Below are 23,289 nucleotides of genomic sequence, written 5' to 3' on the forward strand. Positions count from 1 at the left end.
TGGTGTAGTCAGAATGCTGAGCTGTGTATAACCCCACCCACACCACTGATTGGCAGCTCTGGGTGTACACTGTCAGCCAGCTGCCAATCAGTGGTGGAGGCGGGGGTACATATCAGACAGACATAGTCCTGCAATGTTACTCTCCTGCTGATTAAACACTGATTGTACTGAAACTACAGAAAGCAGCTGATCTAAGTAACAGATCCCTGGAAATAGGCTCTACCTATACATTATGCTGCTCTCATATTAAGGCCTCTTTCATAAGTCAAGGAAATACCCACATATTTTTCACCGATGTAATAAAGGTGCGTATGTCCCTCTGTGTGCCGTGATGTTGGCACACGCGTGATCTGTGTGTGCTATCCGTGATAATACATGGAGATCACGCCCTTCTACTCACCTGTCCATGCCAGTGCTCTCTGTGGTGCTGAAGTCTCCTGCGATGCTGTGTCTGGCCACCGCTGTCTCCCCTCTGCAGCTGCTCCCGGGTTGGCAGTGCAGTGCATAAGTATGAGCATAATTAGCTGGCCTGGTTGCAGACAGCAGCGGCTGAAGACAGCATCGCTGGAGATGGGGGGAGTTTAAAACGCTTTTTATTTTATATGTATGTGTTTTTCTGGTACGTGATTCACGGATCACACCATTGTATGGTCCGTGGGACATCAGTGATGCCACATAAAAACTGACTTGTCTCTGTGCGGAGTACACGGACACGCGTTTGCGCCGCACGGAAACACAGTCAATGAGAAATCACTGATGTGTGCGCAGACCCATTGATTTTAATTCTGTTGATTTTCTACGCACCATGATACTGGAATGTGAAACAACTGCAACATACGTACCAGAGTCACTGGCGTGTGAAGGGGCCTACTATGGTAAAAACCTGCTAGCAGATCCCCTTTCATTCCAGGCTGGTGTAGTTCCAACACATTCCACCCCAGTGATCAGCTGAAATGCACTCTAGAGATTAAAGTGCTATATTCCACCCCGTACATCGCTGATATCTGGCCGCTGCCAGAAGAGACTTTAGCTCATCGGTTGGGATGACTGTTATTGGACCTCCAATGATCTGATATGAATGGCCTATCCTGTGGATAGTAAATAATACAGCACTCCCGGTACTAGGGTGCTCCAGTAGGTTTCCTCTCTGCATGCTCGCCACTCCCTTTCGTGTACCTGTTTAAGATTGTATACAAACTATCCAGAAAAATAACGTGTGACATTTCGATCCACAATCCGGACTTCATTTTACCAAACGGGTTGCAAATAATAAAGAAATGTCAGCAGTACAAAAGGTAAAGAGACTCCAGCCGCCATGTGTCCGGTGCTATGCACATAGTTTGGTGTGACAAAGGTCCGGATTGTGGCTGGAAACATGTTATAGTTAATAAATAAACCATCTTCAACAAATAAACTACTGTGGATAAGTAGAGTTGGTGCGACTGTTGACAAGACCCGATGGGAGCCTTATGAGCCAGCCGCTTACCTGACAGCATATCCTACAACTCTTTATTAGCGGATCTGGCAACGTTGCATATGTAAAAATGCAATGCAACAATGCAGAGAGGATGTGGCGTCAGGCCAGATAAATCAAACGAAGACCCAGAGATGCCATCAGGGAAGAGGACGGCTCACAGGGCATCCATCCACCGGCCACAGAATTAGAGATGCGGGTCCTGCAAATAGTAGCTCACTCCTAGGCATACCCTCAAATATTCCTCCTCCCAGAAACCTTTTAACAAACCCTTTGATCATACCTGAGAACCCAAGAATATATTCCTTATTTCACTACAACGCATTTCCAGGAGAACGTCTGAAAAATGTGCCAGCAAGTACTCCGATAAAAAATGACTAGCGAATATGCTCGGATTCTGCAGCAGCGCTTGCTCGGTGATGGATAAGCGCAGATTCTGGTCCTCAACTCTCTTCAGAAGCTGTAAGGATAAAATCACAAGAGGGATAGGTGAGCAGTGCTCTCAAGCTCCTAAGGGGACTTTTCCTGTGATAAGGTGTCTGGACCCCCCCATCCCAACCCCAAGGAGGTGGTTCTGAAGATCCCAATCTACCACACAGGAGCACCACAGCTCTGGAGCTACCGGAGATAGAGTTCAGTGCCCTGTTCACCAGACCGGTGGAGGTGCCGGTGACTGGACCCTGAGGCGTCAGGTGCCACAGGGTACTGTACCCAGTTACAGGTGCAGTTCTTATCCAGGGTTCCTGGGAGACCAGTGCCGGTAAACACCAAGCACCACCATTTCTTTGCCCTTTTTCTAGACTGGGTAACAGGCTAGAGACAGATGTGATGGATGGTCACCTATTGGTCAGGACTTATCCAATCCTGCTTGTCAGAAACCCGGAAGGGGGAGGGGCTAGTCTGGACAGTTGACAGTGACATTTGAAGGTCAGTCAGGAGTGGACGTTGAGTCAGTCAGGGAGTGAGGAGACTCCGGTCCAGTGAGAAACACGAGGAGTGACAGCGGTGGGCTAAATGAGTATGGTCGCCGGGGAGAGTACAGTGTAAGTACTCATGGGACCAAGCACAGGCGGGGTGCAGAGCCCTAGTGCAGGAGGACACTTTAGACTCACCTGTTAAATCTCCTAGGTGAGGGGGATCATCAAGGTTCCTCACCGACTTTAGAGTCCAGGGCACATCAGCAAAGAGGGAACCTGGGACAGAGGTCCAACCCATTGAGATGTTCGAGCTGCCTACCATACAGGCCAGGACTGTGACAACAGGAGGGGACCTCAAAATGCTTCAGGCCACAGGGACCCACCAATTACAGGCAGGTGCATGGAGGAAGAGCTCACCAGGTCACAACACCGCAACATCGGGATCAAAAGGAACACAGGATCACCTGAGACCCACAATGGCAGAGACCAGCAGCAGGTGGGTGGTGGTACCACAGAACCAGTGAGTAAAGAACAAGTTGAACCGCAGCCCCTGTGTCGTCTGAATTCTTCCTGCACCTTTGTATCACCAACTTTCACTATACTACAACCATCATTGTCCCCTGGGGTTTAGCTCTACTTGTGGAGGGCCATAACATCCGAGCTGCTCAATACGAACAGCCCCAGCCATGAGAGACTACGCAGTGGTGGCTCCCTCATATAGCCGCAAACCGCAAGTGGCGTCATGTACTTTATTTAATATTAACTATAACTCCCATCATCAACTCCCCTTCATTTATTAAAAAAAAGAAACAAACACCGCCAGGATCACAGAGCCGAGCACCGCCACCGCTGACATCCCCGAACTAGTCCAGCCTGTTCCGACTACCCCCAGCCCTGGAGCGGGCGTGTCACTAGGACTCAACACAAACCCAAGAATTGGGCCCTGGAACTTAATGAACATGATTAGTAAAAAGTTATAGCCATCTTGTGTTTATTTTTTGCTACAATGTTCAGCTTTGTGACGCTGCTAAAATTTTTCCACAATATACTATTAAACTACATGCACACGCCGCGTTTTTTCCCCGCATTTGTCGCTTTTTTGGTGCAGTTTTGTGGCCAGCAAGTTCTGACTTGACCTCCCAGCAAAGAATTCAGATTTGCTGTACGCACATTGCAGTTTGACAAAAACGTCTGACAAAAAGTAGATTTTGGGTACTCACCGTAAAATCTCTTTCTTGGAGCCTTCATTGGGGGACACAGACCATGGGTTGTATACTGCTGCCACTAGGAGGCGACACTAAGCAAAACAAGGAAAACTCCTCCTATGCAGTATACACCCACCAACTGGCAATCGTTCCTCAGTTAGTGAGAAAGCAATAGGAGACAACAGTAAAGAACGAACAATCTTACAGAAGTGAACATCAAACTCAACATTCAACAGTAACATTGAACAGTAACATATGTCCAACACAAGGGCGGGTGCTGTGTCCCCCAATGAAGGCTCCAAGAAAGATTTTACGGTGAGTACCCAAAATCTACTTTTCTTTATCGCTTCATTGGGGGACACAGAGACCATGGGACGTCCTTAAGCAGTCCCACGGGTGGGTCTAATGTTACTCTCAGGGCTGACCTCGGTTCACTGCAGCCTGCAGAACTCATCTACCGAGGCTCGCATCGGAGGATGCGAAAGTGTGGACCCTGTAGAACTTTGTGAAAGTGTGGAGCGAAGACCAGGTGGCCGCTTTGCAAAGCTGCGACGCTGGAGCGTGGTGACGGACCGCCCACGAGGCTCCCACCGCCCTGGTGGAATGGGCCGTAATCCTGAGTGGGCGCGTTCTCCCTCTTACCCGGTAGGCTTCCAGTACGGCAGAGCAAATCCATCGCGCAATGGAGGACTTGGAGGCAGGTAGGCCTCTGGGCGGGCTGGACGGAAGCACAAAGAGGGAATCTGTCTGAATTGAGACGTCCTGGAAATGTACAGGCGGAGAGCTCTGACCAAGTCCAGCTTGTGGAGAAGAACCTCACGAGGGTGCGAAGGGTTCGGACAAAAGGAGGGAAGAACAATGTCCTCGTTAAGATGGAAAGAGGAGACCACCTTGGGCAGAAAGAACGGTACCGGACGGAGGACTACCTTATCCTGGTGGAAGACAAGATATGGAGAGCGGCAGGAAAGCGCCGCTAGTTCAGATACCCGCCTGATTGACGTGATGGCAACTAAGAAGGCGACCTTCCAAGAGAGGAACGTTAGAATAGACAGAACCAGGTTGAGGTCCCAGGGCTCCACCGGAGGCTGAACGGGGGGCACCGAATGAGCAGCCCCCTGAATGAATGTGCGAACCTGTGAGCGAGAGGCAATCCTCTTTTGAAAGAGAATGGAAAGAGCAGACACTTGCCCCTTGAGAGAGCTGAGTGCTAACCCAGCATCCAGACCAGACTGCAGGAAGGACAATAGGACTGGCAAGGTGAAGGTCATGGCTGTGACCTGGTTAGCTTCGCACCAGCGGAAATAGGCCTTCCACGTACGGTGGTAGATGCGGGAAGAGGAAGGCTTCCGTGCTTTGATCATTGTCTGGAAGACCCTTTCTGAGAATCCCGAGGAAGTTAGTACTGCGGCTTCAACAGCCATGCCGTTAAATTGAGCGACTGTGAATTCTGGTGAAGAAAAGGTCCCTGAGTGAGAAGGTCCGGGACGTCTCCACGGAACGTCGGCGAGAAGGTGCACGAGCTCTGCGTACCACGGGCGACGGGGCCAATCTGGGGCCACGAGAATCACCGGAACTCCTTCCGCTTTGATCTTCTTGACTAGCTTGGGGATAAGCGGAAGCGGAGGAAAGAGGTACGGCAGAGAGAACTGCGACCAGGGGATCGCTAGGGCGTCCGTTGCAAGTGCCAGTGGGTCTCTTGCTCTGGAGACGAACTGGGGCACCTTGTGATTCCACCTGGAGGCCAGGAGATCCACGTCGGGGGTCCCCCACCTGGAACAGATCTGCTGGAAGATTCTGGGATTGAGGGACCACTCTCCCACGTCGAGTCCTTCTCGGCTGAGGAAGTCGGCGGCCCAATTGTCCACGCCCGGGATGTGAACCGCCGAGATCGCTGGGATGTTCTGTTCGGCCCAGTCGAGGATTTGAGATACCTCCCTCATCGCCGCTCGGCTGCGTGTTCCGCCCTGATGGTTTATGTAGGCCACAGTGGTTGCATTGTCAGACTGTACCCGAACTGGGTGTCCGCGAAGCAGGGACTTCCAATGAAAGAGAGCTAGGCTAACTGACCTGAGTTCCAAGATGTTGATGGGAAGCTTGGTTTCCGGCTCGGTCCAGCGACCCTGAACTGTGAGGTCCTGGAACGTGGCTCCCCAGCCTAGCAGACTGGCGTCTGTCGTGATGACCTTCCATCGAAGGGGAAGAAATGATCTCCCTTGGAGGGTGAGGGGAGAGCGTTTCCACCATTCCAATGACTCTCTGACTCGAGGAGGGAGCGCAATTGGCCGATCCAGGGAGTGAAGAGACTTGTCCCATGTTGCTAGAAGGAGACCCTGAAGAGGGCGAGTATGGAATTGACTGTAGGGCACCGCTTCCATTGACACCACCATCTTCCCGAGAATGCTCATGCAGTACCGAAGAGAGCAGCGGGGTGCGCGTTGGAGCTTCCAAATCCCCCTGAGGATAGCTGAGAGCTTGTCCTTGGGCAGAAGAACCCTCGCCTGCGTGGTATCGAAGATCATGCCGAGGAATGAGATGCGTTGAGCCGGGATCAGAGATGACTTTGGTCTGTTGATCAACCAGCCGAGACGGGTTAGAGTATCCAGAGTGATATTGAGACTCCGACGCCGAGGGAGCCTTGATCAAAATGTCGTCCAGGTACGGGATGGCTAGAATTCCCCGGGTCCGAAGAATAGCCATGACAGTTGCCATCACCTTGGTGAAGACTCTGGGAGCTGTCGAAAGCCCGAATGGGAGAGCTGTGAATTGAAAGTGTTGCTCCTGAACCACGAAGCGTAAGAATCTCTGATGAGCTGGAAAGATCGGGATGTGGAGATAGGCGTCCTGGATGTCCACCGAACAAAGGAACTCCCTGGGTTCCATGGATGCTATCACTGAGCGCAGAGACTCCATGCGGAATCGCCGGAGACGGACCCGCCTGTTGAGGCGCTTGAGGTCCAGAATGGGACGGACTGTGCCATTCTTCTTCGGGACAACGAAGAGGTTTGAATAAAAACCCCGGAATCTGTCTTGAGGGGGGACGGGGGTGATGACCCCAGAGTCTCGCATGGACTGGATGGCTGCAAAGAAGCCCTTGGTGAGCGAGGGATCCTTGGGGGGTTTGGACTTGACGAAGCGTGAGCATGGGAGAGAAGAAAACTATCTTGTAGCCGTGAGAGACGACGTCTCGGACCCAGGCGTCGTCTATCACGGAAAGCCACGCGCTTCTGAACATGCGGAGACGACAGCCGACCCTGGATGAGGATCCGGGGACGGGAGCCCAGTCATGCAGAGGAGAATCTGTTGGATCTGGAGCTGGAGGGCTTGGACTGCTGGCCACGGGAACGCCAGGAACGCCAGTGGGGTGTTGCCTTAAAGGAGGGCTTCCGTCTCTCCTGACATGCTGGGGACCGCTCCCGACGTGTGCTGGTGTTGGTAGAAAATTGACGAAAGGGGCGAAAGGGAAAAGCCCGCCGTTTTGGAGGGGCACGGGGGATCCTCCGTTGGGGAAGGAAGGTACTCTTGCCCCCCGTAGCCTCAGAGATGATCTTGTCCAGGTTTTCTCCGAAGAGTCTGGCACCAAAAAAGGGAAGACTGGAGAGAGACTTTTTGGATGCTGAGTCCGCGTTCCACGCTTTAAGCCACAAGGCTCTGCGGATTGCAGTAATGTGGCCGGCTGCCAGGGCTGCGAAAGCAGCAGAGTCGAGGGACGCAGCAACTAGATACTTTCCGGCATGTGCGATCTGATCTGCGAGATCTGCCAGCTCGGGTCTGGGAGCTTTAGCCAGGATACCACGCCGAAGGAGCTTTGCCCAGGCGGAGACAGCCTTGGAGACCCAGGTGGATGCAAAGGCTGGAGTGATGGCGGAGCCGGAGGCTTCAAAGGCCGACCTGGCTAAGGATTCTATGGTCCTGTCCGAGGGATCCTTGAGGAAGGCGCCATCAGACAGCGGCAAGGTGTTGCTGGACGAAAGTCGGGAGATCGGAGGATCCACTGAAGGGGCCACTGACCACTTCTGAAGAAGTTCCGGTGGAAAGGGATAAAGGACCTGTGCCCGCTTGCGCCTCTGGAAACGCTTGTCGGGATGTTCCCACTGTCTAGCGAAAACATCCTCAAAACTCCCTGTGGTTGCCAAAGCTTCTTGGCAGTTTCTTGGCCCTTTTGAAAGGGACCGATTGACTGGTAGAAGCCGGATCTACATCCTTCACCTCTATGGTCTGATTGACAGCAATGACCAGACTATCCATCATACTGGTCAGCTTGGAGATATGTTCAGAGTCCAGATCGGAGTCAGAAGCAGAGTCCTGGTCCGAATCTGGGGCTGCCGCAGATGAGGTAGGAGATAGAGAGCGTATTGCTCTGGAGGCCATAGAGGGGCTAGGGGAGCTGGAGGTAGACCCCGAGAGGGACCGCTTCCTAGACCTCCTGTGTGTTCTGCCCTGCCGGGCTGGAGGCGCTGCGGGCTCAGACTCGCTCTGGGTCACCGGGGGGACTCCAGAGGTGAAGGCGGGCAGACGCTCTATGGCCGAGGCTAAGGTTTGAGACATCTTAGTTAGGTTGTCCACGGACAGAGAGAGCTGAGGCCCACCCAGGCATGGGGGCAGAGTCCTCGTTACGGGCGGTGGGGGGCTCCGTAGTAGTCATGCTAGGGGTGCTACAGGCTAGGCAGATGGGGGAGGACTGCCCTCAGGGAAACCTTTTACACAAGAGGTGCAGGCGAAGTGAAGTACTATGGCCTGTGGCTGAGAGAGGGTCGCTCTAGTGCTGGACATGCGACAGCAGAGAGGGGGAGAGAGAGAGAGAACAGAGCAGAGGATGCCAGGAGGATGGGGACTGGGGAAGGAGCTGCCTCCCAGTGGCAGAGCTTACCCAGACTCTGGCGTCCTGTGTGTGCCGGTGCTGCTGTCTGAAGCTGGCGCTGTGTCCTGAAGCTGTAGGCTGAGGGAGCAGAGGTGGGGGCTCCGGAGAGCTGCAGGTTACTAAGTGGGAAGCTGCACCGGAACGCTGCCGCTGCCCAGAGGGATCTCAGGCTGTAATGGCGCTGCTGAGGGAGTCCGGGCTGGGGGAGGAGCAGGAAAGAAGCGCGAAAAAACAGCGCGTTGCCGGGAGCAGGGATTGGCTAAGTGTAAGGAGAGCCGTGAGTTGACAGAAAGCGCGCGCAGAGGCCTGCAGGGAATGGCTGCTAGAGCGGGCGGGCCTGCTGGGAAGGAAGGACCCGCGCGATAGGCCGGCCGGGAGGGGGGCGTGGCCAGACGGGAGCTAGGCCTGGAGCTAAATTTTGGAATGAGGCCGCAGGGGGAGCCGGAGAACGGCGCAGAGGACGAAAGCGGGGGCAGAGCTTGTCTGAAGGGGGGCTGACCAGGGGTAAGCTGTGCTATGGATCTTAATTCCTTCTTTTCCCCTTTTTTTTTTTTTAAATTAAACGGAGCCCCCCATGACCCGGGACAAGGGATGGGAACCTGTCCCGATGGCTGAAAGTCCTCCTGATCCTGTGCTTGATCCTGGCCTCCTGGGAAATACGTAGGGAGACTGGTATCTTCTGGTAATTTTTCGTCTCCCCTCCCTGATCAGGCCGGCTGTGGAGGGCGAGCGTGCAGGGGGAGGGGTGCAAGGACCATCCGCCTGTCCCTCTGTGCGGATGCCCCCCAAACAGTCTTGAGAGTGTTAGGGGGGTAGGGTCCTGCCAGACAGACACGGAGGACAACGGAAGTGGCGGACGGACCCCACTTCTGTGCGACCGGTCTCTAGGGGGGAGAGCAGGGTGAGCTATTACACCCTGTCGCCCGACGAGCTGTGTCTGAAACGGAAAAGGGGAAAAAGAAGGGAATTTTGTTACTTACCGTAAATTCCTTTTCTTCTAGCTCCTATTGGGAGACCCAGACGATTGGTGTATAGCTACTGCCTCCGGAGGCCACACAAAGCATTACACTAAAAAGTGTAAGGCCCCTCCCCTTCTAGCTATACACCCCCCGTGGGATCACGGGCTGCTCAGTTTTAGTGCTAAAGCAAGAAGGAGGAAAGCCAATAACTGGTTTAAACAAATTCACTCCGAAGTAACTTCGGAGAACTGAAAACCGTTCAACATGAACAACATGTGTACCCGAAAAAAACCCAAAAATCCCGAAGGACAACAGGGCGGGTGCTGGGTCTCCCAATAGGAGCTAGAAGAAAAGGAATTTACGGTAAGTAACAAAATTCCCTTCTTCTTCGGCGCTCCATTGGGAGACCCAGACGATTGGGACGTCCAAAAGCAGTCCCTGGGTGGGTAAAGAAATACCTCATAGTAGAGCTGCAAAGACAGCCCTCCCCTACGGGGAGGCAACTGCCGCCTGCAGGACTCTTCTACCTAAGCTGGCGTCCGCCGAAGCATAGGTATGCACCTGATAATGTTTGGTGAAAGTGTGCAGACTCGACCAGGTAGCTGCCTGGCACACCTGTTGAGCCGTAGCCTGGTGTCGTAATGCCCAGGACGCACCCACGGCTCTGGTTGAGTGGGCCTTCAGCCCTGATGGAACCGGAAGCCCAGCAGAACGGTAGGCTTCAAGAATTGGTTCTTTGATCCATCGAGCCAGGGTGGCTTTGGAAGCCTGCGACCCTTTGCGCTTACCAGCGACAAGGACAAAGAGTGCATCCGAGCGGCGCAGGGGCGCCGTGCGGGAAATGTAGATTCTGAGTGCTCTCACCAGATCTAACAAATGTAAATCCTTTTCATACCGATGAACTGGATGAGGACAAAAGGAAGGCAAGGAGATATCCTGATTAAGATGAAAAGAGGATACCACCTTAGGGAGAAACTCCTGAATGGGGCGCAGCACTACCTTGTCCTGGTGGAACACCAGGAAGGGAGCCTTGGATGACAGCGCTGCCAGCTCGGATACCCTCCGAAGAGACGTGACCGCTACCAGAAAGGCCACTTTCTGTGAGAGTCGAGAAAGTGAAACATCCCTCAGAGGCTCGAAGGGCGGCTTCTGGAGAGCAACTAGTACCCTGTTTAGATCCCATGGATCTAACGGCCGCCTGTACGGAGGGACGATATGACAAACCCCCTGCAGGAACGTGCGCACCTGAGAAAGTCGTGCTAGACGCTTCTGAAAAAACACGGATAGTGCCGAGACTTGCCCTTTAACCTCATAACGACGGCCGTACGACTTAAAGCGGCGGCAAAACAGGGTACTTATTCTGTTCCGCCGCTTTAAAGCGGCGGCCCGAAAAAACCCTGTAGCGCCCCCCAGCGACCGAAAATCTCGGGGGTTTCAGCTACCGGGGGTAGCTGAGACCCCCCAGATTATGAATCGGGGTGTTTTTTTTGGACCCCGATCATGTGATCGGCGGTATACACCGTATACCGACGAACACATGAAAAAAAAAGAAATGGCCGGTAAAACTGATTTCTTTTTCATCTGACATGATCAAACATGTCAGATGAGAAAGAAATCTAACCCCCTAGTGCCCCCAAAGCCCCCGGTACCGGAGAGTCCCCCCACCCCCACCCCTACCCCCACCGGACATCCAAAATGGCGCCGAAGCGCACAGAAAACTGCCGCCGGCGCCGGCTCTGCAGTCATTTCCCTCCGATCTGAAATGATCAAACATTTCAGATCGGAGGGAAATGTCCTCCCCCTGACCCCTCCTCCGGTCCACCGGAGCCCTCTGGTCACCGGAGCCCCCTCCGGTCTCCAGAGCCACCACCCCCCTCCCCCCTCCGGAGCGTGGAAGATGGCGGCGCACAGCGCGCGGCCGCCTTCATTCTGCTCTTTCTGCCGCATGTGACACGTCACATGCGGCAGAAAGGTGTCCCCAGGTCCCACTAGGTCACCCCCCGTCACCCCCCGTCACCCCCCCCCCCCAAGCCCCCGGTTATACGTTACCTGTCTGCCGCTCCGGGCCCGCGATCGCCGCCTCCTTCTTCTTCAATGCTGGCGGCGCATGCGCAGACAGCGGCTGTCAGCTGGATCCCTGCAAGCAGGAATCCTGCTGACGTCGCTGATGCACAGGCTCCACTGTGGACCGGGGGAGGGTGAGTGCAGTGATCTGCAGCCACACTCCTCACATGGAGAGGCTGCTGTTCCAGAAAATGGGGGGTACGTTCTGTGAGCGTGCCCCTCATATTCTGGAATGAGGTTACTGCAGGTCACTCTGCCCTAGGTTGGACCGGGGCAGTGTGAGTGCAGTATTCTCAGATTACTGCACCCACACTGCTCATGGAGAGCTTGCTCTTCCAGAAAATGGGGGATACGTTCCCTGAACGTGCCCCCCATATTCTAGAAGATCCAGAGCCGGCGTGGGACCTCCAAAATGGATTACAGCGACCGGAATTTCTTTATTTTCAATAAATTGGTAAAAGAGGAATGTTTCGGGGAGTGTTTTTTCAAATAAATTTTTTTTTTGTCTTTTTTTTTTCTATTACTGACTGGGTTAGTGATGTCGGGTATCTGTTCAGATGCCGTGACATCACTAACCCCAGGGCTTGATGCCAGGTGACATTACAGCTGGTATCAACCCCATATATTACCCCGTCTGCCACCGCACCAGGGCGCGGGATGAGCTGGGGCGAAGCGCCAGGATTGGCGCATCTAATGGATGCGCCACTTCTGGGGCGGCTGCGGCCTGCTATTTTTAGGCTGGGAAGAGTCCAATAACCATGGCTCTTCCCACCCTGAGAATACCAGACCCCAGCTGTCCGCTTCACCTTGGCTGGTGATCTAATTTGGGGGGGACCCCACGTTTTTTTTTTTTTTTAAAAAACGCCTGGGGAGCCCTCTAAATTGATCACCAGCCAAGGTGAAGCTGTCAGCTGTGGTTTGCAGGCTACAGCTGTCTGCTTTACCCTAGCTGGCTATCAAAAATAGGGGGGACCCCACGTCGTTTATTTTAATTATTAATTTTTTGGGGGGCTAAATACAAGGCTAGGCACCCTTTAGTGCCACATGAAAGGCACTAAAGGGCGCCAGCTTAGAATATGCAGGGGAATGGGACGTTATATTTGTTTGACATCTATCCATTCATCCATTGTAGCATTTTACGCTGTGTGCCCACAATCAGGGTTTGCAGCGTTTTGGGCGCAGAGTGTTTTCCCTGTGTCCATAACGCTGCGTTGTGCAGTAGAAGCACAGTGGAAGGATTTTTAGAAATCCCATGCCCAATGTGCTTCTTTTCTCCGCAGCATAAACCGACCTGTGGCGCAGCTTCCCGAGCCTCAGCATGTCAATTTATGCTGCGGAGATGAGTGTTCTCTGCAGGTAGCATAGAGCTCCACAGCGGCCTGAACCCAAATCGTGGGCTTGGGCAGCTGCGTTCTCCCGTGGACAACACTCACATCTCTGCAGGAGGCTGACACTGTGTACTAGATGCCGTGTCGCTGGATCATGGCCACATAGCCTAACAGTGAGACATTTGTTGCTACAGCAACATTTTTGTGAAGTACCTGTGGATTCAAAATGCTTACTATACTCCTGAATAAAATCCAGTTTCCAAAATGGGGTCACTTGTGGGGGTTTTCTGATGTATAGGTACCCAAGGGGCCCTGCAAATGTGACATGGTGCCCGCAATTTATTTCAACTTTTCCAGAATTCAAATGGTGCTCCCTCCATTCCAAGCCCTCTCATTTATCCAAACAGAGGTTTTTGGCCACATGTGGGGTATCCCTGTGCTCATAAGACATTGGATAACAACCTGTGGGGTCCACGGTTTGTTGTTGTCTCTTGAAAAAGTGAGAAATTTGATGCTAAAGCAACAGTTTTGTGAAAAAAATGAAAATTTTCAATATGGCAACCTAAGCTTATCAAATTCTGTGAAGTACTCGTGGATTCAAACTGCTCACTATACACCTTGATAAAAGCCTTGAGGTGTCTTGTTTCCAGAATGAAGTCACTTGTGGGGGACCGCCACTGTTTAGGCACCTCAGGGGCTCTCCAAATGCAACCTGGCGTCCGCTATTGATTCCAGCCAATTTTGCTGTCAAATGGCACTCCTTCCCTTCCGAGCCCTGCCATGCGCCCAAACAGTTGATTTCCACCACATATAAGGTATCGCCAAACTCAGGAGAAATTGCACAATAAATGTTATGCTGAATTTTTTCCTTTTACTCTTGTAAAAAAAAAAAGCTACCTGGTTGAAATAACAATTTTGTGGTAAAATTTTTTTTTTTTTTTTCATGGCTCAACGTTATAAAATTCTGTGAAGCACCTGGGGGTTCAGGGTACTCACCAAACATCTAGATAAATTCCTTGAGGGGCCTAGTTTCCAAAATGGGGCCACTTGTGCGGGGTTTCTGCTGTTTAGGTACCTTAGGGGACCTCCAAATGCGACATGGTGCCCGCAATCTTTTTCAGCCAAATTTCCTTTCTAAAATTCAAATATTGCTCCTTTTGTTCCAAGCCCTCCCATTTGTCCAAACAAAGGTTTCAGACCACATGTGAGGTATCACCGCGCTCATAAAAAAGTGGTTAACAAACCTTGAGGTCAAATTTTTGGAATTACCTCTTGAAAAAGTGAGAAAATTGATGCTAAAGCAACATTTTTGAGAAAATTATTAAAATTTTCAATATGACAACGTAACGTTAACAAAATCTGTGAAGTACCTGTGGATCCAAAATGCTCACTATACCCCTAGATAGAAGCCTTGAGGGGTCTAGTTTCCAAAATGGTGTCACTTGTGAGGGATTTCTTCTGTTTAGGTACCTTAACGGACCTGTAAATGCAACATGGTGCTCGCAATCTATTTCAGCCAAATTTGCTTTCCAAAATTCAAATATTGCTCCTTCTGTTCCGAGCCCTCCCATTTGTCCAAACAGAGGTTTCTGACCACATGTGGGGTATCGGCGCGCTCATAAGAAAGTGGGGAACAAGTTTTGAGGTCCATTTTGTTGTGTTATTTCTTCTAAAAGTGAATAAATTTGGGTTAGAGCAACATTTTTAGGTAAAATTTAATTTTTGCTTTTTTTCATTCCACATTGCTTTTGTTCATGTGAAGCACCTGAAGGGTTAATAAACTTCTTGAATGTGGTTTTGAGTACTTTGGGGGGTGCAGTTTTTAGAATGGTGTCACTTTTGGGTATTTTCTGTCATCTAGGCCTATTGAAGTCACTTCAAATGTGATGTGGTCCCTAAAAAACTGGTTTTGTAAATTTTGATGTAAAAATGAGAAATTGCTGATAAACTTTGAACCCCTCTAACTTCCTAACGAAAAAAAATTTTGTTTCCAAAATTGTGCTGATGTAAAGTAGACATGTGGGAAATGTTATTTATTAACTATTTTGTGTCACAGAAATCTCTGGTTTAACGGTATAAAAATTCAAAAGTTGAAAATTGCTAAATTTTCAAAATTTTTGCCAATATTCAATTTTTTTCATAAATAAACACAAAAAATATTGTCCTAAATTTGGTACTAACATGAAGTCCAATATGTGACGAAAAAACAATCTCAGAATCACCGGGATCCGTTGAAGCGTTCCAGAGTTATAACCTCATGAAGTGACACTGGTCAGAATTGCAAAATTTGGTCTGGTCATTAAGGTGAAAATTAGCTCCGTCACTAAAGGGTTAAGGGAGCCGAGCGACAAGCCCTTTTCCAACCCAGATTGCAGGAAGGAAAGAAAAGTAGGTAACGCGAATGGCCAGGGGGATACTCCTTGTGCAGAGCACCAGGATAAGAAAATCCTCCACGTTCTGTGGTAGATCTTAGCAGACGTGGGCTTCCTAGCCTTGGGATAATCCTGAAGACGCTAGGATCCAGGACTCAATGGCCACACAGTCAGGTTCAGGGCCGCAGAATTCCGATGGAAAAACGGCCTTTGGGACAGTAAGTCTGGTCGGTTTGGTAGTGCCCACGGTTGGCCGACCGTGAGATGCCACAGATCCGGGTACCACGACCTCCTCGGCCAGTCTGGGGCGACGAGTATGACGCGGCTGCAATCGGATCTGATCTTGCGTAGCACTCTGGGCAAGAGTGCCAGAGGTGGAAACACATACGGGAGCCGGAACTGCGACCGATCTTGCACTAAGGCGTCTGCCGCCAGAGCTCTTTGATCGCGAGACCGCGCCATGAAGGCCGGGACCTTGTTGTTGTGCCGAGACGTCATTAGGTCGACGTCCGGCACCCCCCAGCGGCGACCGATTTCCTGAAACACTTCCGGGTGAAGGGACCATTCCCCTGCGTGCATACCCTGGCGACTGAGGAAGTCTGCTTCCCAGTTTTCTACGCCCGGGATGTGAACCGCTGATATGGTGGATGCTCTGTCCTCCACCCACATTAGAATCCGCCGGACTTCCTGGAAGGCTTGTCGACTGCGTATCCCTCCTTGGTGGTTGATGTATGCCACCGCTGTGGAGTTGTCCGACTGAATTCGGATCTGCTTTTCTTCCAGCCACTGCTGGAAGGCTAGTAGGGCAAGATACACTGCCCTGATTTCCAGAACATTGATCTGAAGGATGGACTCCTGCTGAGTCCACGTCCCCTGAGCCCTGTGGTGGAGAAAAACTGCTCCCCACCCTGACAGACTCGCGTCTGTCGTGACCACTGCCCAGGATGGGGGTAGGAAGGACCTTCCCTGTGATAATGAGGTGGGAAGAAGCCACCCTTGCAGAGAGTCCTTGGCCGTCTGGGAAAGGGAGACTTTCCTGTCCAGGGAAGTTGACTTCCCGTCCCATTGGCGGAGAATGTCCCATTGAAGTGGGCGCAGATGAAACTGCGCAAACGGGACTGCCTCCATTGCTGCCACCATCTTCCCTAGGAAGTGCATGAGGCGCCTTAAGGGGTGCGACTGACCATGAAGGAGAGACTGCACCCCTGTCTGTAGTGACCGCTGCTTGTCCAGCGGAAGCTTCACTATCGCTGAGAGAGTATGAAACTCCATGCCAAGATACGTTAGTGATTGAGTCGGTGACAGATTTGACTTTGAAAAGTCGATGATCCACCCGAAAGTCTGGAGAGTCTCCAGCGCAACCTTCAGGCTGAGTTGGCATGCCTCTTGAGAGGGTGCTTTGACAAGCAGATCGCCCAAGTAAGGGATCACCGAGTGTCCCTGAGAGTGCAAGACTGCTACCACTGCCGCCATGACCTTGGTGAAAACCCGTGGGGCTGTCGCCAGACCAAATGGCAGAGCTACGAACTGAAGATGGTCGTCTCCTATCACGAAACGTAGAAAAACGTTGGTGCTCTGTAGCAATCGGCACGTGGAGATAAGCATCTTTGATGTCTATTGATGCAAGGAAATCTCCTTGAGACATTGAGGCAATGACGGAGCGGAGGGATTCCATCCGGAACCGCTTGGCGTTCACATGCTTGTTGAGCAGTTTTAGGTCCAGAACAGGACGGAACGAGCCGTCCTTTTTTGGAACCACAAAGAGATTGGAGTAAAAACCTTGCCCTTGTTCCTGAAGAGGAACAGGGATCACCACTCCTTCTGCTCTTAGTGAGCCCACCGCCTGCAGAAGGGCATCTGCTCGGTCGGGATGTGGGGAAGTTCTGAAGAACCGAGGCGGAGGACGAGAACTGAACTCTATCCTGTACCCGTGAGACAAAATGTCTGTTACCCACCGGTCTTTGACCTGTGGTAGCCAAATGTCGCAAAAGCGGGAGAGCCTGCCACCGACCGAGGATGCGGAGGGAGGAGGCCGAAAGTCATGAGGCAGCCGCCTTGGAAGCGGTTCCTCCGGTTGCTTTCTTGGGGCGTGAGTGAGCCCGCCAGGAATCTGAGCTCCTTTGCTCCTTCTGAGTCCCTTTGGACGAGGAGAATTGGGCCTTGCCCGAGCCTCGAAAGGACCGAAACCTCGACTGCCACCTCCTCTGTTGAGGTTTGCTTGATCTGGGCTGGGGTAAGGAGGAGTCTTTACCCTTGGACTGTTTAATGATTTCAGCCAATTGCTCACCAAACAGTCTGTCTACAGATAATGGCAAGCTGGTTAAACATTTTTTGGAAGCAGAATCCGCTTTCCATTCCTTTAACCACAAGGCTCTGCGCAAAACCACAGAGTTGGCGGACGCCATTGAGGTACGGCTCGTAGAGTCTAGGACAGCGTTGATAGCGTAGGTCGCAAACGCAGACATTTGCGAAGTTAAGGACTCCACTTGCGGCACTGCTGGACGTATGATAGAGTCCACCTGTGCCAGACCAGCTGAAATAGCTTGGAGTGCCCACACGGCCGCGAATGCTGGAGCAAACGACGCGCCGATAGCTTCATAGACAGATTTCAACCAAAGGTCCATCTGTCTGTCATTGGCATCTTTAAGTGAAGCCCCATCCTCCACTGCAACTATGGATCTAGCCGCAAGCCTGGAGATTGGGGGATCCACCTTTGGACACTGGGTCCAGCGTTTGACCACGTCAGGGGGAAAGGGATAACGTGTATCCTTAAGACGTTTGGAGAAACGCTTGTCTGGATAAGCGTGGTGTTTCTGGACTGATTCTCTGAAGTCAGCGTGGTCCAGAAAAGTACTCAGTTTACGCTTGGGATACCTGAAATGGAACTTCTCCTGCTGTGCCGCTGCCTCCTCTGCTGAAGGGGCAGGGGGAGAAATATCCAACAGTCTATTGACGGCCGCTATAAGGTCATTTACCATGGCGTCACCATCAGGAGTATCCAGATTGAGAGCGGTCTCAGGATTAGACTCCTGATCACCTAGCTCTGTCTCATCATACAGAGAATCCTCTCGCTGAGACCCTGACCATCGTGATGACGCCGAGGGTCTCTCCCAGCGATCTCGCTTAGGCTGCCTGGGACTGTCATCCGAGTCAGAGCCTTCAGCCTGTGATGCCTGGGACCCCCTTGAAGCACGTATTAACTCCAACTGAGGGGGACCGGGGAACATTGACACAGCCGTGTCCATGGTCTGAGTAACTGGTCTGGACTGCAAGGTCTCTAGGATTTTTGTCATAGTCACAGACATCTTGTCAGCGAAAACTGCAAACTCTGTCCCAGTCACCGGGACAGGGTTCACCGGTGACTCTGCCTGGGCCACTACCACCATAGAGTCCGGCTGACGAAGTGGCACAGGGACCGAACATTGCACACAATGGGGGTCATTGGAACCTGCCGGTAGATCAGCCCCACAAGCGGCACAAGCAGCGTCTACAGCCTGTGTCTTGGCACCCTTGCGTTTTGCGGATGACATGTTGTTGTCTCCTCAGAGCAATATAGGGTATACAGCCAAGAAGCGACCTTACAGTGCAATATATATATATATATATGGTACAGAGAAAAAAGTACACCAATATAACACTGTGGCACTAGTGGGGCCAGCACTAATGTGCTGCTTACCGCCCGCTTAACGCGGGTGTGTGGTCGCCAGAAATCCCTTGTCTGGGTCTCCCAGAGCCTGTGTCCGTTCTCCAGCCAGACTGCATGTAGGAATGGCTGCCGGCGTCCTGTGGAGAGGGGCGGGCCCTGGGCGTGTGCAGACAAAGTGCGGGAAACCTGCGTCCCACTGTGCTCAGTGAGAGGGCTGGAGTATGTAAATAAGACTCCAGCCCTCGGCGCTGACTATCGTACAGCGTCTCTCCCTTGCCCTGATTGACAGGGTGGGGGCGGGAACGAAGCGGAGCTAGGCCGCAAAAGCCGGGGACTAGATTTATAAGCGCCGCCGTCGTAAAAGCACGGTCGGCGCAAAGTCCCCGGCGCACCACAAGTCTCAGCCGCGCCGCCGCTCTAGGGGCGGCCGGCGCGGCAGTCCCCAACACATAAAGTCCCTCAGAGAAGCTGCAGTGACTGTAACCCCAGCGCGCAGCGCTACTGTCCCCGGCGCATTAGCACACCCAGCAAGTCTGGAGTGTGCGCGGCCTGTCCATACGGGGACACAGAGTACCTGAATGTTGCAGGGCCTTGTCCCTGAACGGTACCCAGCTCCGTATCCAGCAGGTTCTATGGGTCTGTGGATGGAGCCCGGCCTCAGGGCTTGGGGGCCGGTAAGATCCCACTTCCTCAGAGCCCCTCAGGGGGATGGGGAAGGAAAACAGCATGTGGGCTCCAGCCTCCGTACCCGCAATGGGTACCTCAACCTTAACAAACACCGCCAATAGGAATGGGGTGAGAAGGGAGCATGCTGGGGGCCCTATATGGGCCTTCTTTTCTTCCATCCGATATAGTCAGCAGCTACTGCTGACTAAAACAGTGGAGCTATGCGTGGATGTCTGACCTCCTTCGCACAAAGCTTGAAAACTGAGCAGCCCGTGATCCCACGGGGGGTGTATAGCCAGAAGGGGAGGGGCCTTACACTTTTTAGTGTAATGCTTTGTGTGGCCTCCGGAGGCAGTAGCTATACACCAATCGTCTGGGTCTCCCAATGGAGCGCCGAAGAAATTAAAAATACAAACCTAAGGGGCTGGGAGCAGCCCCAAGTGTGTCCACCTCCTATGGACACTAAGCTTAAACTGAGGAACGATTGACAGTTGGTGGGTGTATACTGCATAGGAGGAGTTTTCCTTGTTTTGCTTAGTGTCGCCTCCTAGTGGCAGCAGCATACAACCCATGGTCTCTGTGTCCCCCAATGAAGCGATAAAGAAAAAGAAGCAGAATGTTCATTCATTCGTTTTTTGTCACCCACTGAAATCAATGATGGAATGAAAAACGCATGGTAACAAATTTGTTGCGTTTGTCACCAGAAACGCAGGTCAACCACTTTGTAAATATGTCACACTCTGACTGTCCATACAGCGAGCGACATAGATCATGACTGCCCGCTGCGAGGTTCAGGCCGTGACTGAAGTGAGCAGCGCAATCAGCAGTGACATCACTCAGTTGAGTCCTCCTGCTTGGTGGAGGACTGCAGCTGTGATTGCAATTTATCCAACTGACGTCACCACTTATAGTGCGACTCACTTTAGTAGCTGTTTGGAGCGCACAGCAACCAGTCATGATCTATAGCGCTCACTGTGAGTGTAAGATGCGAGCGTCAGATGAAGCGTTGTGGGACCTAGTGTGGATTACGTCGGACCTGGAGGGGTGTTTGGGGGGGGGGGGCGGGGTAATAAAGTGGTGAAGGAGGGTGGCTTTTATGTTTTATTTCAAATGAAAGATTTTTTGGGTGTGTTGTATTTACTTGCACTTACAGATTACTGATGATGGGGGGGGGGGATCTTAGAGGCCTGCCATCACTAAGTTAGGGCTAAGTAGCAGCTATAGGTTGTTATTAACTCCTTATTACCCCAATTGCCACTGCACTAGGGCAACAGGAAGAACCGGGACCAGCTACAGAATTGGAGCATCTTATGGATGCGCCACTTCTGGGGCAGCTGTGGGCTGCTATTGTTAGGCTGGAAAGAGCCAAATAACCCTGACTCTTCCCACTCTAATAATAGCAGCCCCCAATTGTCTGCTCTACCTTAGCTACTTTTGGAAAAATGTGGGGGACCCCACGTCATTTAAAAAAAATAAATAAATAATCAAAAAAGTGTGGGATCCCCTCTATTTTGCATATTCAGCCAATTTGCAGCAGAGAGCTGAGGGCTGCAGCTGTTCCTATGCTGAAATGAAAAATGTGGGGGCCTCACTTTTTTTAATAAAAAAAATTAACACACAGCTGGTCAATCTAGCTATCCCTCCATCGAGCTATTCTGTTATTTCTTTGTTAGGTATCGCGTCATTTGTGAGACTGTACCTGCAGAGATCTCTCCGTGTCTTTGTTTCCCAGAAGATGTAACAGATGCTCACGGTACAGGTTTATTAGAAGATCCATAGGTATTGGATAAAAGACTCCCCAGTCCTCACACAGATAATAGTCCTGCAAAGACAATAGGTAAAAAGTGAATAATGACATCTCTGCTAACCGCTTCCTCTGCGGGAGATTTTCCATTTTTTTCCCTCGCCTTCTGCCAAGAGCCATAAACTTAGTTTTCTGTTGACATAGATCATTCACTATGAATCCGCAGGTCAATAAAATTATATAAATGGAAAACTTATATAGATTTTTTTTTGTAGTTAAGTTGTGGAAAATATTCAGAATTGTAAAAAAAAAAAACAAAAAAAAAAAAAAAAACCACAATTCTGATTGTGTTGCCAATTTACGAAACCCGTAGCGGTTTTATTTTTAGGTCAATGGGCTGTGTGGGGATTTTTGTTTCCGCCCTGAGAGGTTTCTATTGATATTTTTTAGTAGATACCACGTATTGATTGCCTCTTTGTATTTTGTCGTGGTGTTGCAAAAATTAAAAAAAAATTAAAAAAAAAAGATAAAAGCATTTCTGAAGTTGGAATTCGTTCTCTTTGCAGCGATTACCTACCGGACTCATTTTAGATTTTAATAGATTGATGGGGGGGGGGGGTCATTCCTTATTTTTAATAGGGTAAAAAGGGAAAGTTTTGATTCCATTTGTGCTTTTTTTCTAAAATCTCTAACTTTTTTTTTGTAGTCGTATTTTTTTTACTCCAAATAGAGGACTTGAATGTGTAGTCACTATTACTGCACTGGATGTGAAAGGAGTTAACACATGGCTTCATTTACCACAGCAACAGATTATGTCGGAGGAAGATGGAATTTTAACAGCCAATACTTCTGTTTCCAGGGAAAATAAGCCACTGACCAGTCCTAGGCAGAGAATTTCCCCATTTCTCCTTGATACGCATCTACAGAATTCAGACTGCCATTTACAGCAGCCTGTATTCTGTCAATGGTGCTGCAGATAAAACTGTAAAACTAACCGTTTTGCCGGATTCCCTTAAAAGGGTCCCATCAATAAGACAATCCATACTCAAAACCCCTTTTTATGACATACGAATGCCACAATGTGAGTTATCTTTTTTTTTTTTGTTCCATACCTTCGCTTCTAAGATAATGGTGATTATAGCCTTAGGATCCTTTGTACAGTCTTCCTTTAAATCTTGCCAACTTGCCCAGGCAACATCTTTTGGCAGCTTAAGAATCTGAAGAAAAATCTAGAACCAGTTTTTTTTGCAATTTGCCCTTCAAACATTTTGCACAATTTAAGGCGTACCTCCAGACTGAAAACAAAAAAAGTGCACCCTGATCCTCAACTATATAGTTAGACATACTGTTAGTTAATTATATTCATCAGGGGCGGTGATAGAAGCAGGGTAAGTGATACCAGTGCTGCCACCAGTGCTGGACGATTTGTTTATGGGCGGTGCTGGTGTCACTTAACCTGCTTCCATCACCGCCCCCGGGAGGAATAGTCATCAGGGGCACCACTGGTGTAACTCACAGTTCTTCCATCACTGACCCCCGATGACTATTCTTTTCTGAGTAGAATACTGTGGTGTTAGAAGCAGTGACTGACTACGACGGACGTGGACACTTCTCAAATCTCCTCTAGTGAACCAGATGTCATCAGGGGACAGCAGTGAGAGTAGCTGAGGGGAGCAGATGATACTGCTGACCCCAATGACATCCCATTTCAGGCGGGATGATAGACGCTGCAGGGAAGTGAGTCAAGCCCCAGCCTTCTGTGATGTCTCATTTGAGACTTTGAAGTAAACAAACAAAGGAAATTTGAAGGGCAAAACACATTTCTCGGTACCTTCTCATACACGTCCAGTTCTTTCCTTTTGGTCTGTAATTCCAGTTTTAGACTATCTTCAATATCTGGCTCACATACGCAGTAAGACAAGATCTCTCGACAGGCGTCTAAAGGCCATCTGTCCAGAAAACTGAGGACCAGTCTGCTTCTTAAAGTGGCATCCTGAACGGCAAAAAGGTATCTCCAGCCTTCTTTTTCTAAACATAAACACAATTAAGGATTATT

At 50.8% G+C, this 23,289-nt stretch overlaps 1 protein-coding gene across 2 annotated transcripts in view; it reads right to left on the reverse strand.

The window, feature by feature from the left end:
- Window positions 1-23,289, reverse strand: part of ZFYVE26 (zinc finger FYVE-type containing 26) — a 269,476-nt gene that overhangs the window by 89,746 nt on the left and 156,441 nt on the right. For both annotated transcript variants that reach the window (XM_075329889.1, XM_075329888.1), the window contains exons 16-19: window positions 23,065-23,261; window positions 22,346-22,450; window positions 21,189-21,311; window positions 1,758-1,934 (exon numbers count right to left, since the gene is read on the reverse strand). In XM_075329889.1, coding sequence (XP_075186004.1) covers window positions 1,758-1,934; window positions 21,189-21,311; window positions 22,346-22,450; window positions 23,065-23,261 — 602 coding nt within the window. The remainder of the gene's footprint in view (window positions 1-1,757; window positions 1,935-21,188; window positions 21,312-22,345; window positions 22,451-23,064; window positions 23,262-23,289) is intronic.

The sequence above is a fragment of the Anomaloglossus baeobatrachus genome, chromosome 12, assembly GCF_048569485.1.
Source record: "Anomaloglossus baeobatrachus isolate aAnoBae1 chromosome 12, aAnoBae1.hap1, whole genome shotgun sequence".
NCBI classification, from domain to species: domain Eukaryota; kingdom Metazoa; phylum Chordata; class Amphibia; order Anura; family Aromobatidae; genus Anomaloglossus; species Anomaloglossus baeobatrachus.